This window comes from Tamandua tetradactyla, chromosome 1, assembly GCF_023851605.1.
Source record: "Tamandua tetradactyla isolate mTamTet1 chromosome 1, mTamTet1.pri, whole genome shotgun sequence".
Lineage (NCBI taxonomy): Eukaryota > Metazoa > Chordata > Mammalia > Pilosa > Myrmecophagidae > Tamandua > Tamandua tetradactyla.
Window position 1 is genome coordinate 181,591,139 of NC_135327.1, and position 19,521 is coordinate 181,610,659.

At 39.2% G+C, this 19,521-nt stretch overlaps 1 protein-coding gene and 1 pseudogene across 1 annotated transcript in view; one reads left to right on the forward strand and one right to left on the reverse strand.

Annotated features, from left to right (window-relative positions):
- SVOPL (SVOP like) overlaps window positions 1-19,521 on the reverse strand; it is a 92,937-nt gene that overhangs the window by 42,865 nt on the left and 30,551 nt on the right. The window contains exons 7-8 of the mRNA XM_077144195.1: window positions 13,426-13,551; window positions 10,449-10,577 (exon numbers count right to left, since the gene is read on the reverse strand). Of these exons, the coding sequence (XP_077000310.1) occupies window positions 10,449-10,577; window positions 13,426-13,551 (255 nt within the window). The remainder of the gene's footprint in view (window positions 1-10,448; window positions 10,578-13,425; window positions 13,552-19,521) is intronic.
- LOC143679656 (coxsackievirus and adenovirus receptor homolog pseudogene) lies at window positions 1,184-5,541 on the forward strand (annotated as a pseudogene).

The window sequence follows — 19,521 nt, forward strand, 5'->3', positions numbered from 1 at the left end:
TGCCCACAGCACCTAGGCCAGTCTCCTCCATGGCATCCTGACGGAAGCCAATCTGGCCAACCCCGTTGCACGTTTCTGCCTTGGTTGGTGCATGTCATTTCTCCCACCTGCAGTGCCCTCTGTCCTCCACCAAGGTTTACTCTCCTTCCAATGCTCAATCTACAACCCCTGTATTCCCTGAAGGTCATGCACAGGAGGCTGCATGTACTACTCCCTAGTTCCAGGCCATCTGTGCTCTGCATGGATTCTTTCTTATGTTGAGTCATCTCTCCAACCAGATTGTAAGAGACTTGAAGGCAGGGTGCCTGAAGGCATGGGGCCTTCCTTAAATAGATGATTGTGGAGTAGAACAAGATCATTTAATGGGCATGACGGATGGGGCTAGAAGCTGAAGGCTTGAGAAGGAAAGTAAAAGGAAGGAGAGAGGAGAAGGATGGGAGAGGATAGTGTAAAGAAGGATTTTATAAAACTTAACAGTAGCTAACTTTTCTTATGTAAAGAAGGATTGTAAAGAAAAGAGTTATGGGCCCCATCAGGCTAAGAAAAACAACCCGGGACTTCCCAGGGGTGGTTATCTGCTGCCTTTGTTATGCAAGGTTTTCTGCTGCCTTGGTTATGCAAGGTTGTAACTGCTGGAGGAAGTTTATCTAAGAATGCAACTGAGAAGGTTGAGTAAGGGAGTTTTGCACAATGAGACAGCTGCTTCTTGCATGAAGCAGCTCCCATGACTCATGCGCGAAAAATGTTTGTTATCTGCTTCTTGCAAAATGTTTGTTATCTACTTCTTGCAAAATGTTCGTTATCTACTTCCTGCATAAAGCAGAACCTGTAACTCATGTTCAACCCTCAAACCCCACCCCCTTATCCTGGCCCTCAAAAAGCTTCCCAAAATCCAGGCTCGGGGCTCTCTGTTCCTGCGTGTTCAGTGAGCCCCACGCATGTGTGGTAAATAAACCCCTTGCGTGTTGCATGAGAGAACGTCTCTTGGAGTCTTCCTTTGCGTGGCAAAACTCTCGAATTCTCGAATTCTTACAATAGAAGATAGAAAATATGGAGGCAGGAGGAAAGTGGAAAAGGAAAGTAATGGAGGAAAAGTAGAAGAGATAGGACTTGAAGGGAGGAGGCCCATGGAAGAGGGAGAATGGAGAAGGTAGGAGCGAAGATAAAAAAGGGAGGAACGAGGATGGAGAATGTGCAGAGGATTGAGAATGCAGGAGGAAAAAGGTGAGCGGTAGAAGGCGGTGGTGGGAGAATGGGGATGGAGGAAGAAGGATGGAAGAGGCAGGAGGAAGGAGTGAGGAAAGAAAAGGGAGAAGGCAACTCTTTCTTGGACCTCAATACTCTTCAGTCCTAGAGTTGCAATTAGCTCATGATCGTACCCCATGGTTTTGAGTTGTCTCTACTAAGATTCTTTTTCTTTGTACAACTTTTATTCTATATACATCAATCAAAATTTCATAGCCACATAAACATTATGTGCCAGTCTCTACAACGCATAATAGTTCCTTTCATGTAATCATAGTTGCCTGGCAACTAATTAGTTCTCCCACATGTTTTGCACAATAAAATGTAATTATCAGTATCTTGGTAGGAAGACAGAAGATATCTAATACTATCTAAAGTAAATTTCCTGAACTCTGAACCCCCAAGAGCTCATTTCAAAAATTTAGAAAATAAATAACGATAATGAAATTATCCTTGGTGCTTTGGTAGAAAGCACAGTTAGGCATTGAGAACTGTGTAATAATGGGGTGGGGGGCAGGGGGACTCTCCAAAGCAAAATGAAAATATCTTACCAAAATACAACTGTGAGGAGGTATAAAATGCTGCTGAGGAAAATAAAAACACTTGAATAAATTGAGAAATATGCTTGTAGCTGGACAAGAATATTCGCTATTATAAAGCTATCAATTCTTCTCATATTAGCCTATAACTTCAGCACAATCCCAATTAAAGGTTCACACCCAATTTTTTTGTGCATGGAGGGGGATGTGAGGGTGGGAGAGCTTGATAAAATGACTCCACCATTGTCCTAAAAAAATAGGCCTTAGAAGAGAGAATTGGAAAATTCTGAAAAATAAGTTTGATAAGGAAAACTTACCCTACCAGACATGAAAAATGAATTACAATATAAGTAAATAAAAATGTCAGATCTGACCAAAATAGCCCTGTATCCTATTCCCAACAATTTTAAATATCCCCTTTATTACATAAGAATCCCCATATATATTTGAATCTACAAATCTTATCATTAGAATAGAAAAGAGTATTCAGAAATAGATTCAAACATATAAGGGATGGATTCAAACATATACAGGATGAATTTCTTCAATAAAAATACATCAGTGTATTGCATATGTAGAATGGTATGATTTCTAAATGTTGGGTTAATTTCTTTTTTCCCGTTAATTAATAAAAAAAAAAATACATCAGTGTAACTGGTCAGTCATTTAGATATGACAAAGCTAGGTTGGGACCACATTTCGTATACTCAAACCCAGACAGAACCAATGTTGTAATAATAAAACGAAACTAACTTAGCCCACTGGTAAGGAGTGGGGTGCAAGAATTAATGGTGGTAAAAATTAAGCTAGAAATCAATAATAAAGACAACAGCACTGAAAATGTTACTAAATCTAAATATTAGCTTAAATAATGACTAATTTAGGGAAACAAAGTGAAACTAAAATACTAGACAAAAACAATATGGAAGATGAGAATGGGGTGTCAGAGTCAACATTTTTAAGATCCTTGTACATACGAGAAGGCAGATAAAAATAAATAACATTACATATTATGAGTGCACGTTTTCAATATTTAAACACTACCTCTGTTATAAAATAAATAAAAATTGCATAAATTTCAAGCCAGTAGAAGGAAAGATAGCAGAAAGAAAGTAAATCCAATCAATCTAATAACAGATCAGAAAGAAGAAAAAGGAAGGATGGGTAAGAGGAAATATAAAAAAAAAAAAAATAACAAAAGTAAGTCTTGTAAAGAAGGATTTTATAAAGCTTAACAGTAGCTGATTTTTCCTGCTTAATTTAGCTATTTACATATATCTTAGCTTCTGAATGATAGAAATATCCAGAAAAAGCATTTGTGTCATTTTATATTCACTGCTATGCATTTGGTGTGAAATAAGAATTGTAAAGAAAAGAGTTATGGGCCCCATCAGGCTAAGAAAAACAACTCGGGACTTCCCAGGGGCGGTTATCTGCTTCTTGCATGAAGCAACTCCCATGACTCATGCGCGAGGAATGCTTGTTGTAAAAATGATCGTTAACTGCTTCCTGCATGAAGCAGCACCTGTGCCCCTTGCTCAACCCTCACCACCCCCTCATCCTACCCCTTAAAAGCTTCCCCAAACCCAGGCTCGGGGCTCTCTGTTCCTGCGTGTTCAGTGAGCCCCACACATGTGTGGTAAATAAACTCCTTGCGTGTTGCATGAGAGAACATCTCTTGGAGTCCTCCTTTGCGTGGCAAAACTCTCGAATTCTTACAATATGAAACCAATAGTCAGTTCTATAAGGAGGAATGGACAAAGCCATCTTCTTATTGATGAACTGTTATAGTTCAAACATGGAGAATCTAGTCAAATTTTTGAATTTTGAAAAAAATCTATCAATTTTTACGCACACAATTAGCAATATACAATTATATGTATATATACTCACTGACATTCTTTTTAAGTACATATGGAACATTAACAAATAGTCATGGACAGAGGAGAAGTCTCAGAAAATTTCAAATAATTGATAACATAGACCACATTCTCTGAGCAAAATGCAATTAAATTAGAAACATAAAACTCATTGTTTAAAGAGAAGACAGCAGAAACTACAAAATAGGAATAAAAATAAAATTACTCTGTAACAATACATGTTGAATGCAGCTAAACGGTCTATTAAAAATTAAAAAACACTGAAAATAAATGTGCCAAGTACCGAACTCGAGAAGCTAGAAGAAAAAAAAGGCAAAAAGAAAGAAAAAAGGCAAAGAAAAATAACATACAATAGAAATCAGAAATTAATGCCACAACCAAAACTCAATAAAAGGAATCAACCAAAAAGAAGCCTGTTCTTTGAAGCTTACGAAAATAAAAGAGCCTCTGGTAAAATGGGTCAATAAATCAAGAGAGAAAGCACACAAAAACAATATTAAAAATGGAAATGAGGACATACACTAGAGATTTTATATCGATATATTTGAAAACACAGATGAATTGGACATTTTCCTAAAAACATATGGAGTACAAAATTGACCCCAGAGTACAAAACATAAGAAACACTCAATCAAAAGTCTAAGACAGGCCAAGCGGGGGTGGGGCAGGGGAGTAGAGGTGCCGCTGCAGCCGCTGTGAGCGGGTCAGGAGTGCGGGAAGCTCCCAGAAAGCGAGACCCCTAGCGAGACCCCGTGCAGGAGTCGCCCCTGGTCAGACGGCCCCCACCCCCCTTCTTCTGTACTTGGGGCGTCTCTGTGAAGTCGTGGATTTGACCAGCAGTTTGAGTGTAACAACTCCTGACCAGATGATTGAAAAAGCCAAGGGGGAAACTGCCTATTTGCCATGCAAATTTACCATGAATCCAGAAGACCAAGGACTATTGAACATCGAGTGGCTGCTATCACAAGCCAATAGTCAGAAGGCAGATCAAGTGATCATTTTACATTCCGGAGACAAGATTTACAACGACTACTCTCAAGATCTGAAAGGAAGAGGGCATTGTACAAGCAGGGATCTCAAAGTTGGTGAGGCCTCAATAAATGTAACAAATTTACAGTTATCAGATATTGGCATATATCAGTGCAAAGTGAAAAAACTTCCTGGTGTTGGAAACAAAAAGGTTCAGCTCACAATTCTTGTTAAGCCTTCAGGTATAAGGTGTTACATTAATGGGTCAGAAGAAATCGAAAGTAACTTTAAACTAAAATGTGAATCAAAAGAAAGTTCTCTTCTGTTACACTGTGAATGGCAAAAACTGACTAACTCACAGAAAATGCCCACCTCCTGGTCAGCAAAAATGACTTCACCTATTCTATTAAAATGCCAGTACTGAGTATTCTGGGACATACAGCTCTACAGGCAGCAACAGAGTGGGTTCAGAACACTGCCTGCTACCCCTGATGTTGTTCCTCCATTAAATAGAGCTGGAACAGTGGTGGGAGCTATTATAGGAGATTTGCTTGCTCTTTTGATCATTAAGCAAACGTCTTATGATCGTTTGCTATCATAAAGCATGTAGAGAAGAAAAATGTGAAAAGGAAGTTCATCATATCAGGGAAGATGTGCCTCCTCCAAACAGCCACTTCTACAGCCAGGAGCTACATCGGCAGCAATCATTCATTCCTGGGATCCCTGTCTCCTTCCTACATGGAAGAATATTCCAAGACTCAGTATAACCAAGTCCCAGGGGAAGACTTTGAACACACTCCTCAGAGCTCAGCTTCTGCGCCTGCCGAGGTAGCTGCCCTTAATCTGAATAGAATGGAGTCGTGTCTGTGATGATTCCAGCACAGAGCAAGGAGGAATCTATAGTATGAGAGCTTCCGGGCCTTTCCTTTGTGCTCACCATGTTTCTTCTTTTCTCTTGACACATGAAAACCTATTTCATTCTAAATTAGGTTACTGCCCTTAAAATAGGTCAAAAAGAATCTCATCAGAGACTCTAGGACATTTACTTCAACAATTTCGCTTGGATAATTGAAACAGTAAAGGCATTAAAGATACTAAAGATAAATTCACTATGTAAAAAAGATAGATTTTCTTTAGGAGTTTGATTTTACAGGTGATTAAATATCAATATATAAGTAATATATAGCACTTTGAATATGAGATGACAGGTGAAGAAATTGAAAAACTTACCTGCACACCAAATAGATACCTGAATCATTTGAAAGTGATGCTTTATAATTTCTTGCATTAATTTCAGTATACCTTTCTTAACTTATAAGCCAATAGTCCCATCCCCGCCCACCCCCAAATTGGTGAAGAAATATTCATGGCAAAAATATTTCTGTACATACATGTTGTTCTTGTTTATATTGCATCTTTAAAAATTCTAAATGTGTTTGGAGTAACTTTGGTAACATAGAAAACATTACAGTGGTTTAAAAATTACTAGTTTTACTTCTGAGTTAGTCATTCATAAACCTTGTCCATGAAATGATTTATGTATTTAACTGATAGACCGCTCAGCCAACAGGGACATAATATGTGCTTTTATTGGCTAAAGTAAAAGAGCAGCTATCCAATTCCATTAGAAAACGCTGTCAACTACATACTCAGATGCCACTATGGGTGCAGTAGTGGGGACAGATTTTATTGATGAGTGATACAAGGGCTTCGAAGCCTTGTGGCCTCTGGCAGTCTTCAGAACAGCAACTGGCAGGTCCAGCACATAGGGTTTAGCTGTGTGCTTTATTCACTGAACTAAGTCCTTGACCTAGGCTCTTTAAAATGAATGACTATTGCCAACTAAACACTGCCTCTTCACTTTAGGTGAAATTTTTCTAATAGGAAAAAATTACTACACGCTGATTATTTGGCAGTTATAGTTGATATTCAGGGAATTTCATGAACTTACATGCACACCAAGTTGATACCTACTCGTCCCAAATGAATTCTTTTTTTCTGGCTGATTTTGTTTTGTTTGGTGATGTTGCATATGTTACATTCTACAAACATGTAACCCTAATTTTACCCTTTTGAATGTGGTTCCTGGAGGAAATTTTTCTCATAGACTGAGAAAGATCAAATATATTTTATTTTTACTTTTTTTTTTTTTTTTGCAATTGCAACCTCCAGAAACCGAACCCAGGTCTCTGGCATGGCAGGTGAGAATTCTGCCATTGAGCCACCGTTGTGCCACCCTCAAATACATTTTAAAGAGAGTAAGTTTCCTCCATCAATTCCATACTTCAGACATGGGAGGATGTGTAGTTGCTATTGTATGGCCAATAAGTTTTTTGTATAGTTCCAGAAAACCAAGCTGAATTTGGAAAAAGTTAGAATCTTAGTTTGGGAAAGTGACTTGTTCTTTAAAAAAAAAAAAAAGGAAAAGCAATAAAAAGGACTTAAAAAAATCACTTCTGTCAAATGTTTTCTATGCTGTTTAGAAGAAGAAAGTGAATTTACTGTATTCCCCTTAAGATAATAAGCAGTAAACCAACAGTTTCTCTATAGTGAATAAGGTTTACAATAAATTATTTCACTATCTTTAAAGCCTTTCTCTAGATTTTAATAAGGAATCGGTTTCTGTTAACTTCTTTGGGTGCTGTGATGGTAAATGCCATATTGTAAATTAATATTGGCATGATTTGCGATTAGGCCAATTATTATGTACACTTTTTCATGATAAGCTTAAGCTGAATGTGTAATGGAACAATGTGTAGTTTTACATGATTAGAAGCATTTTTAAAAAAGGTTCTTAACTTTGCATAAAATTACTTTTATACTTGTGTTAGCCTTTTCATCTGTGCCTTTTGGGTAATTTAATATTTATTATGAATTTCTGGTGCCTATGGACTAGCTATCATCTTTTAGGTGCTAGAGATTAAGTTACTGTTTCCAAAATGCATCACCGTGACACCTCTCAATTCTCACTTTTAACCTTGCCTCTTCTCTGTGCGTTTTTTAGATGATTTAAAAATGTCAGCATACCCTGTACTCTTTGACTGCATTCGTGGCTTCTGATTTTAAAACACTAGCTCTTCTTGAATGCCAGGTGTCTGGCCTGTTTTATATTAATATCATTTATTTCTAAGATATTATAAGAATAAATTAAAAGTAGAACACAAACTTTAATAATATAGAAGTTTTGATCTTCCCTGTTCTTGATTTTTATATAATGAAGATTATGTTATCAATCTAAGTAGAAACTACTACAAATGGTGGACATGTGTAAGACCTTCTTTCCCTTAGTTTTCATGTCTATCTAGGGTGTGACTACCAGTAATCTCTTCCAGAAAGGCTTTCAGTTTAGATCAGTAGCAACTACTCTGAGAATCAAGCTTATAAAAAAAATCACATGTAACCTGAAGAGACTTACTAGGTGTGATCAAGCTTAGGGGACAGAATTTAGTTTTTTAGGCTTATGTGTCCAGCTTCTTACATTTTAAATTGTATTCGATCCAAGAGTCAGAATATCACTGATAACTTCCCCAAAATTCTCACTTGAGTCAGAGAAAAAATATTTGTTCTAGACTACTATCACTGATCATCAAGGAGTTCAACAAAAAATTGTTATTAAAGCACTTCCATTTGAGAGCCAAGGAACATCAGCCAAGGATGGCATTGTATCTCCAAAGCAAAATTGTTCATTTCTACATTACCCCTAGAGTCTTTTGACACCACCTTTAAATTACATAGGATAATTTGAAAAGAAATGATACCGTGCATTGTGTGGTTCTGTGATTTGAATATGGAGTAGTTTGCAGGTATTGTTTTTCTTATTGACAATTCTACTGATTTCCTCCTGTTGGAAATAAAAAAATCTTCATGATCAAATCACTTGCTTTCGGTTTAGGCTAACTGCCATGGAGTTGTTATAATAGAAATGCAGCCTGAGTGTGTTCTAGGGAGGGTTAATTTGAAGAAACTCAAACCATTATCTTTATAGATTGTGGGTATGAAGAAATATTAATTATTTGCCTCAAGATCATCAATTTACATGGTTTACTTTTACCATTCCTCAATTCAATAAATATTTCATTTAGAATTGAGTCCTAGAAATTTAGAGCATTAGCTCAAGGGACAAGTAAACATTTTGATTCAATATAAAAAGAACCCATTGTATGAAGTTGGATATCAAATTCTGTAATGTATAGCGTCTCAAAAAAACTGTTCTTAGTATCTGTGTATGTGTGCAGCATGTAAATTTGAAATATGACTGTTAAAAATTTTTTATAATTTTTGTCTCAGCGGTGTTTAGGGCTTTCAGATGCCTTCTTCTAGTTGAAGAGAAAAAGTCCTTCCTTTATGTGGTTAATGTTTTGATGTATCATGTAAGGAGTAGCTTATAGAAAATGATGGCACAATTTTAACTTTTTTAGTGGCTTGTGACACTATTTATATATGTGTATATAACTTTATAACATTCCTGTGTTTAGCAGTATAAATGTTCTGGGCAAGTTTTAATATTTCAAATGCCTTTGGATATTGCTGCAAAAGAGACAACACCTTCTGATTAGGACTTATTACTCATTTGCCTATTGTGACACTAAAATAGTCTATAACTGAGCACAACTTCTACTTATAAATGTTATAGAAATAGGGAAGAATAATAAATTTGTGAATTGTAGTTCTGTTTATGCCTCTCTAGGCAAGACTGATCATTTATTTTATGGCTATTAATACTAGCACATAGTTGATGCATCTGGCCTCTTAGTAATAATTAAAATCAAATTTTACAAAATACTCTATTTTGTAATTTAAAAGTAGGTGAATATCAGTTGGGTTTGGTTTGGGGGACGGACGCCAAGAGCTCCAGTCATGGGAGAATTTTGTGTTTTCTATTAATATTTTAATGACACTAGGGTTGAGAGAACCACAGTTCAGTCATTTTTTTATTCTTGTCCCTAACTCTGAATTTTAGTGATAAATACACTTGTAACTACTGACAGAAAATATTGTGACACTTCATACCTGCATCTATAGTGTCAGTTTTTAAATGATTTTGTGTTTAAAGTTTCTGGCTTAAGTATCGCATGGTGCAGATTTTGAAATTTGTAAAAACGAAATTTCTTTTAAAAAACAAAATTTGCTCTAGTTTTTTGACCTTGTATACTTTTGAAATAAAATCCAGAAAGCAGTTTTCTGCCTTGCAAAATATATATATATATATAAGACATAAGTAGACAAAGTATAAAACAAAAGTATAAGATGCACATGTAAGACATAAGATTCAAATGAATTGGATCAATAGTTAAAAAAAACTCCTCCCAAAATCTCTATATCCATCCACTTCTATCAAAATAGATATTAGGCCTAAACGATTTTATAGGCAAGTTTTACCAAGTATTCAAGGAGGTTAATTCTTACCTTATATAAACTGTTTTGGAGATCAGAAAAAAAATCCATTTAATGAGTTTGTAACTTCTATATCAAAATAAGTCAAGACCACCAGCATAAAAAAATAAAATTATGAAACAATCTCGTTTATAAATAATGATGCCAAATCATGTGTTTAGATCTACAAAGGAGGTGTTACTATTCCCATTCTATGATGACAAAGTGAAAACAGATCACCTCCCAGGGTCATATGGCTTATGGCCAGAACTGGGACTTAGACCAGACCTACCCTGCCGGAAGTCTCTACTCAGCTCTTTCCTATCTATCACTCTGCCTCTAGGTGTGGGACTAGAGAACTAAAGTCTACTTCCTTCTAGCTTTCCGTGACTCACCCAGCAGCCCCTTGCTGTGGGAGAAAACCCCACAATTTGGAACTCACCAGGACAGGCTCTACCAGCTTCCCTTCCGGCATCACTGAGCAGTTCATCTTGGCAATGCGCTCCAGGGTGGCCAGGGCAGCCTGCGTGTTCCCAGTGGAGACGTTGAACCGAGCAGATTCAGGAATAAACTGGGCACAAATTATAAAGACCATCAGCATCACAATAGCCCCTGGGTATGGCTATTGCTCCATATTCTACTTATACTGTCCTAGCTTCCTGAGATGGAAAACAAATACAGCTCGCTTAAGGGCATAAAATACAGCAGACGTCCCTTTGAATTGGAAGTTGATTTGGAACAAAGAAAAGGAGTTTTTCTCCTGCAATCCTCTCTGACATAACAGCTGGACTGTTCTGATGTTTCTCATCAGCATGGCCTAAGCCAGTTAATCATTAAACTCTTACATTTAGTTGGTAAGCAGCTGTTGTCCCAAGGCCCTGAGTGCCACTCTGCCATCCTACCCCCTCCCCAAGATCCCCCAGACCTCCCCATGTGCAACAACCTAAAGAGTGACAACAGGCCTCAGTCCTGATGGGGGAGGCCATCAACCTGAGCATCAAATGTTTTAAACATCACACTCAGAAAACAGTCAAGGCATCCACTTCCCCTGGGAACTTGTGAATTAACATTGTCTCCTGTATCCTACATCCAATCAAGGATGGGTTAGTTCTTCCTCAAAGAAGATTTCCCTTTAGCAGCACCCTCCACCCCATTCCCATCACCAATAAACAGTTCAGGCCCTCATCTTCTCCCACTGGGATTATTCCCAACAATTTCTAACTCCTTTACTGGCTTGTCCCCTCTCCCCCACTGCCCATTTCCCACACAGTCACCACCCCACTGGTGACAGTCCCCCACTTAAATGCATCCCAAGCCCATGGCTGTCAAAGTGCTTCATAATCCAGCCACACGCCAGCCTTCCCAGCCTGCCTCCTGCCAGTACTCCCTCACCCCTGCCATTCTGGGCTCCATGCTCTTCCCTAAACATGCCCTACATGCTCACGCCTTCCTGACTGGGCTTGTGCTTTCCTGCTGAAATGCCCATTCCATCCCTTATGGGCTGTCCACAGGATACCCAACCCACAAAGCCCAAATCGGACATTACCGCCCCACTGGAAAACCCACTCTCACCTCTGAGCATCCACAGAATTTGAACTATGACAACACTTATCCATATCTGGTTTGTACTATCAATTTTTGCCTTCATATCTATTTCCACTGAGTAGCGGGGAGCTCATTGATGGCTCTTTGTGTCTTATGCAAATTTTTAGCTTGGGAAGCTAGTAACTTTTTGATAGTTGGTCCTGTTGGGTTGAGAATTAACTACAACCCTCAGATCTGCTCCATGGGAGTTATTTCCAGACCAGACCACTGAAACCTTTAATTGTATTAATATGTCTTCTTAAATCTAAATGTAGGATTTTGCATTCAAACATGCTAAATTTCATCCTTTGGTTTTAGCCAGCATCCATTCTTGGTACATTCTCAATACAAGTGTGATGAGTTAAATGACAGGATTAAGATTCAAAAGTGATTACTGACAAAAAAAAGTAATTACTAACATAACTTAATAGCTGACATATATTGAGCACTTATTATGTTTCAGGCACTATGCAAACAATGTTTTACATGTTATTTAATCCTTGCAACAGCCCATTAGATATGCACTATTCATTTGTCACAAAAGTGTGGGCTGACTTGCCCAGGATCTTGGTGCCAGGACTCATGTGCAGACAGTCTGGCTCCAGAGCCAATATTCTGTGCTGCCTCTGCAGAGGCAAATCCAAGGAAGAGGAGACGCTGGCTAAAACCAAAGGATGAAATTTAGCATCTTTGAATGCAAAATCCTACATTTAGATTTAAGAAGACATTAATGCAATTAAAGGTTTCAGTGGTCTGGTCTGGAATAACTCCCATGGAGCAGATCTTAGGGTTGTAGTTAATTCTCAACCCAACAGGACCAACTATCAATGTAGCTGGCTAAAAACAACACAGTCTATGCTACATCAACACAAGCAGATGATCCTGTGACAGTATTACTGTCATGGGAAGTTACAGGCCTACTAAGCCCTTGATCCCAGAGCATCTAGAGACCCGAGTATGATTTTGGGCAATAGTTCATGATCTAGACAACATGGACCAAATGAGTTTGCCCAGAAGAAAAGGGACAGGGCCCTGGGACCAGGTAATGTGTCATGAGAAACAGTTGAAGGTATAGAATTCTTCGATTTAGAGAAAGGAAGGCTTGGGGCAGGGGGGCATTGATTCTTCAATATTTAAAGGAATGTCAGAGTGAGAAGACATAGGTCTGTTTTCCCAGAAAGAAATACTAGGAATAGCAGATAACAATATAAGGAGGCAAACTTGCTGAATGTTAAAAATAGCTTCCAAATAGCTAGGGCTACTGGAGATGGAATACAGTACTCTATACAGTTGTCCCATGCCCAAGGCTGCAGTTGTTTTAGCAGAGACCTCCTACAGGGGATGGCTGCACTGGGGTGAGCTTCGGAATAAGTGACTACCAAGGTCCCTTATGAATTCTGAAAGTCTTTGATTCTATGGAGTAAATGACACAGGGGTGACAGTTCCCAGTTCAAATGAGGTGTCAATCTTGCTTTTGAATAAGGAGGAGAATTCTACTAGAAACCAGGGGAGATTCTGATTTTGTGGTGGAAAAGCTTACAGATAGAGGGTGAGCAAGTGGGCAAACAACAAGTTTGAGGTGGCCTGAGAACATGCAAAAGACAGCCAATAGGTGAGAGCTGAAGATTAGAGAGACTTAATAGTGTGGAGTTGCAAGATAAGACTTCCAGGAATAAAAGATAATGAGGTAGGTAACTTTAGTGAAAGATGCAAAGAGGTTGAGACAGACTCTTGAATAAAGGAAATGGGTGGACATAAGAAAGATATCTGTGGGGTTAAAGGCCACTGGAATGGCTGAATGGAAGGACAAGGGTGGGCTTTGGAAGCTTCCTTACCTTGAAGGCCATGACAAGGATGATGCCAGGAATGGAGGCAACACGGATAAGCCAGCGCCACCCAATGGTAGGGATGATCACAGATGCCAGGCCAATGATGAGCAGGGAGCCAGCAAGCCAGAACACCTGGGGAGAGAAATAAGAGACTACAACTCCACCTAACACATGTACTGAACATTTCCTCTCCTGAGATCCAGGCTGTCCAGCATTTTACCACTGCAACTTAGTGAAAAGAGAAAGACCCCTTTACTGGAGAGCACATGATACAGGTTCTATTCCTAGCACTATCTCTAACAAGTTGAATAAACTGGGCATGTCATTTTACCTCTGCATGGTTCAGTTTGCTCATCTGTAAATGGGAGGCTTGACTAAAGAGAAAGTCAGTAATCCATTGAGGTTTTAAAAATCTGGAACCCTATGAAGTCTTAGACATCGGAAGAATCCGTATTTTGTACTTCTATTTATTTTCTTGAATAGGTAATATATTCACATGGTTTGGAACTCAAAAGGTACAAAGGAGAACAGTGAAAATTCTCCTTCCCTCTCCTAGTCTCCTGTGATCTAGTTTCTGAGAAATAAGGTTACCAATTTCTTGTGTATCCTTCTAAAGCTGTTCTAAGCATACACAAGCTAATAAGAATATATACAAATTCTTCCTTTTCTCACGAATGGTACAATGTCTACATTTTGTTTTGTGTACTTGAAATTGTTAGGCAGAACCTCTTTCCCCATGTGACCAAATATTTCAAAAAGCTTTTTTCCCCCACCCGTGTTTTCTAGGAAACACACCAAGCCTATCCCAGCCCATTCCCTCTTTCCCTCTGCAGCTGAAATCTTGAGATAAGCTCCCCTTACCCAACATCTGCTCTCCAGCAGCTGCAACTTTATATGACTACGGGTGACCTTTAAATTTTAAACCTCCCCAATGAAAAGCTGCCAACTCCCAACTTAGTCCCCTGCTTCCAAAACCAACCAGTGGAAACCTGCCAACTACCCTCTTCCAAGCTAGACAAAGAAAACCCACCGCATCCCTTTCACTACTTCCTGCCAACCATCCTATATAAGCTGTACCCATTTCCACTCTCAGTGCTATCTCCATCTTAGGCTTCAGACCATCTATACAAAGTCTCTGGATAAAGCTCCTTTGGTTGAGTTTCGGTCTCTTCTCCTCCCTCCTTGTTGAGAAATCTATTAAAATTTTTCTTAGATATTATTTTATATTAACAAATAACATGACTGCCAAATATAGTCATGCCTCATTGACTGAGAATGAGAACTGCATCTTAGCAAGAGCATTATTTTCTCCATCTGAAAACCGAGAGTAAAAAGTAACCATCTTCCATCTGAATAAGATGTTAAGAATTTCCTGGAGGTTATTCTTACACATTACATAGCTGTCCCCTTTTTAGTTTATGATGTATTGGAGTGGCTAGAGGGAAGAACCTGAAACTGTAGAGCTATGTTCCAGTAGCCATGTTTCTTGAAGATGATTTTACAATGATAATGATATAGTTTTTACAATGTGACTGTGATGTGTGCCCCCACCCCACCAGCCCCCAGTGCACATACCTGCACGTACCTGCCCCACACCCCCACGCCAAGTGCTGCCCAACCCACCTCTCCTGCACCCCTCCTGAGTACTACCTCCCCCTCCTTGTTCCCTGCAGGTTGTTGCCAGCGCATAAAGGTTATAGACACTAACCTCCATACCGAGGCTGCCCTCGCCCCCCACCCACCCATAGTGTCACACATCCTCACCCTGCCCTCCCTGAGATCAGCACATCCATTCACAGCACTCCCAGGCCCATGCATGTGCACAGCCCCCAATCACATCATTCAGCTCTGGGAACCACACTTTACAGGAGTCCCAGAACCGTGCAGCCCTCAGCCTCACTTTCTAGTTCTGAGAAAGTGCCGACCTGCACAGCTGGGTCACATCTGCCCCTAACCCACAAAGGCCTAACCCAACCTGCTGCCACAGCTCTACACATGCGCACAAAGGGCCCCGAGTCTTAGACCAGGGCACACCAGGGTTGTGTTCTCCACATTGGTGCACCCGCACAGTTACATCCACCCCCACCGATTGGTGCCCACGTTCACAAGCACCAGCGTAACATCCCCAACCTGCACCCATTCTTGCCCTGAAACAAATCACCGCACTGAGTGCCCCACCCCATACTCTGCTGTCTGCTGTACAACCATCCCGCAAACACAAGGCCTTAGAATACTGAAAGAAATCAACTGCCGAAGTAAATCAATCAAGCTATCTATAGGCGACGAAGACAGCAGAAGATCACAGTGTCTGCATATCACAGTGCAGACAGATATAGCCCTGCCTAATGACCAAATTAAAACACCTGAGGAGACACAGATGTTGCAACAATTAATCAAAGATGTTCATACAAATCTACTCAATAAAATAAGTTGGAAAGCAAATGACATAAAGGTGATCAAGAAGACAGTAGAAGAACACAAAGAGGAATTTAAAAGAATAAATAGAAAAATAGCAGAAATCACAGATTAAAGACTGTTGACTAACAAAAAACATACTAGAGGCACACAACACCAGATTTGAAGAAATAGAAGAAAAAATAAGTGATATAGAGGACAGGACAATTGACTTTGAAGACTCGCACCAGCAATGGCAAAAAAAGATGGAAAAAATTGAATGGGAACTCAGGGAAATGATAGACAAAACAAAATGCACAAATATAAGAATCATTGGTATCCCAGAAGGAGAAGAGAGGAGTAAAGGGCTAGGAAGAGTGGTTGAGAATATAATGGGGGAAACTTCTCAACCCTCATAAAGGACATAAATATACAAGTCAAAGAAATCCAACGAACTCCAAACAGAATAAATTCAAATAAGTCTATCCCAAGGCACATACTAAACAGTCTGTCAAATGTTGAAGAGAAACAGAAAATCCTGAAAGTGGCAAGAGAAAAACAATCTACTACATACATGGGAAACCAAATAAGACTAAGTTCAGACTACTCAACTAACACCCTAGAGGTGAGAAGGCAGTAGTATGATATATTCACAATCCTGAAAGAGAAAGGCTTCCAGCCAAGAATTTTGTACCCAACCAAATTGTCTTTCAAAATTGAGGGAGAGGGTGGGCCATGGTGGTTCAGCAGGCAGAATTGTTGCCTGCCATGTCAGAGACCCAGGTTCACTTCCCAGAACTTGCCCATGCAAAAAAACAAAAACAAAAATAAGAAAAAATTGAGGGAGTGATTAAAGTTTTCACAGACAAAGAAGTCCTGGAAGAATTTGTCAACAAGAGGCTAGCTCTAGAAGAAATGCTAAAAGGAGTTATGCTGACTGAAAAAAAAAGATAGGAGAGGGAAGTCTGGAGGAGGGCACAGAATTGAAGAGTACCACTAAGGATAATTTAAATAATACAGAGAGAAAGAGGGAAAAGTATATACAGACCTGACAAATAAAACAAAAAGATAAGATGGTGGAATCAAGAAATGCCTTTTCAGTAATAACTGAATGTTAATGGACTAAATTTACCAATTAAAAGGTACAGATTGGCAGAATGGATTAAGAAACATAATCCAGCTATATGCTGCTTACAAGAGACTCATCTTAAACACAAGGATACAAATAGATTGAAAGTGAAAGGATGAAAAAAGACTTTCCGTGCAAGTTATAACCAACATGGCACAGGCAGAAAACTGTTCTTGCATGCTATGAGCTATGTTCAAAAGTAAACCATCAGCACTATCACAGCAACAGAGATAAATAATAGGGGGAGGGACAAGAGTTAGGAGGAGGTTTAGATTTCCTATTTGGTGATGGTGTGTTTATTGGTTTTCTTTCTCTTGGGAATGATGAAACTGCCTGGAATTGAGGGTTTTGATGGACTGTGGACTTTGGGCCTTCTACATGATGCCTGATGAATGCAGGTGGCTGAAGGAAGCACTGACAGAGAAGTAGATTGGCAAACAATGGGGCATATTTATGTATGAAGGTTGTGCTGCTGCAAAAAGAAGCAAAGTTGTGAGGCATGCAATGATGTGAATGAACATGTGGGACAGCTGGTGAGACAAAATAAGCCAGAAACGAAAGAACAACAATGGTATGGTCAACTTTAGAAAACGCTTATAAGAAAACAGGAGCCTAGATTGTAAGCTTTTAGAGCAGACACATTAAGTCCGGAGTGGTGATCATTATTTCTGGATTTTGAGAGGCTGTTTTTTATATATAACCTGATATTTAGAGATAAGAATGAAGCCAAACAGGTTGGGGGTAAAGTAATTCAGAACATAAGGAAAAGGAAGACAGTGTCTGTATTTTAGATCCACACATACTCTTTGAGACCAATGGAAGAAAGGTTTTTTGGGTCTGGAACTGAAATTTTCTGTAGTGCATAATCTAATTCAACCTATCTGTATAGCTCATTTGAACTGAAACACAGGAAGCACGGAATAAGAAAGAGGTCTTTTAATCCTGTATAGATTATTGTAATGCCTTGAAACATTCTATAGTATATTAAGCAGATAATCAAAAAGTATTGGCAAAGTCCCCAGAGGGAGGAGAGAAAGAATATAGAACTATTAAACCTTACCATCAGGGAATCCTCTGATACTCTGTCAAACTTTAGGGACATCCAAATCAATAGGCCATGCCCTCAATCATGAGGTTTACTCTTCTGAAGCTTACGTAGGCAGCAGAGAAGCTTATACTACCTATAGACATGCTTAAGAGTTACTTCTGGAGGACCTCTGTTGTTGCTCAGATGTGACTCCAATCTCTCTAAGCCCAACTCTTCAAGTGAAATCATTGCCCTCCCCCCTATGTGGGATATGACATCCAGGGGTGAAAGTCTCCCTGATGACATGGGAGATGACTCCTAGGGATGAAGCCAGAACTGGCACCATGGGATCAACAATTTCATCCTGACCAAAAGGGGGAAAAGATGTATAATTAATAAAGTATCAGTGGCAGAGAGAGTTCAAATAGAGTCGAGAGGCGACTCTGGAGGTAGCTCTTACACAAGCTTCAGGTAGACCTTGCTACCTATCAGAACCAGCCAACCCCCAACCAGGACCATTCCAGCCAGTTCTTAAGAACCCCTAGGGCAATTTATAAGATTCTGCAAGGGTTCCAGGCACTAGAGTAACTTTCCAGAAATCTACAACCTCCAGATGGGTCCCTGGTCCAAATAAGTCCTGAAACCTAGCCCAACCTCTCCAGAATCAGATAGCTCCATCTCCCTACCCCATATTAGTGACAGACTCTTCCAATATAAAAGATTTAGAATTGTTATAGTCCAAACACCCCAAAAAAGAGGTATGGAAAGATCAAAGGTGAAGGTAGAATTATACATAGAAGGTAGGACTTAACAAATGAATATGATTGCTCGATCATTTAATCAATATCTCCTTTAGTCTCCAGTATTTTAGAGCAGCTAGAAGTAAAAACCTAAAATTGTGAAATTGTAACCCATGTCAAAATCTGAAATATGCTCTACAACTAATTGTGGTGCTGTCCTTCGAAATTTATAGGTTTTTGTATATATGTTATTGTTCACAAAAAAAGAAGAAAAAAAAGTCAATTGTGATGATAAAAAAGTATTTAAACCCTCTAGCTTCCTATATTCTGGAGCAGCTAGAAGAAAAAATATGAGAGGATCATATGGTAGCCTACGACAAACTCTGGGATCTGTCCTATAACCACTTGTTGAAGAGTGCTTTGAAAACTATTGCTTTTTTATTTCTTTGCTTTGTATATGTGTTATACTATACAGTAAAAAAAGTTAAAAAAAAATGAGGGAGATGGAGACAACCAATTCAATAGGCTGAGCCCTCAATCATGGGGTTTGCTCCTATGAAACTTACTCCTACAAAGGGGAAGTTAAGCCTTCTTATAACTACGCCTATGAGTCACCCCCAGAGATCCTCTTTTGTTGTTCAGATGTGGCCTCTCTCTCTAAGCCAACTCAGCAGGTGAACTCACTGCCTGCCCCCCATATGGTACATGACTCCCTGAGGTGAAAATCTCCCTGGCAACATGTCACAGAACTCATGGGATGAGCTGGGACCCAGAATCATGGGATTGAGAAGGCCTTCTTGACCAAAAGTGGG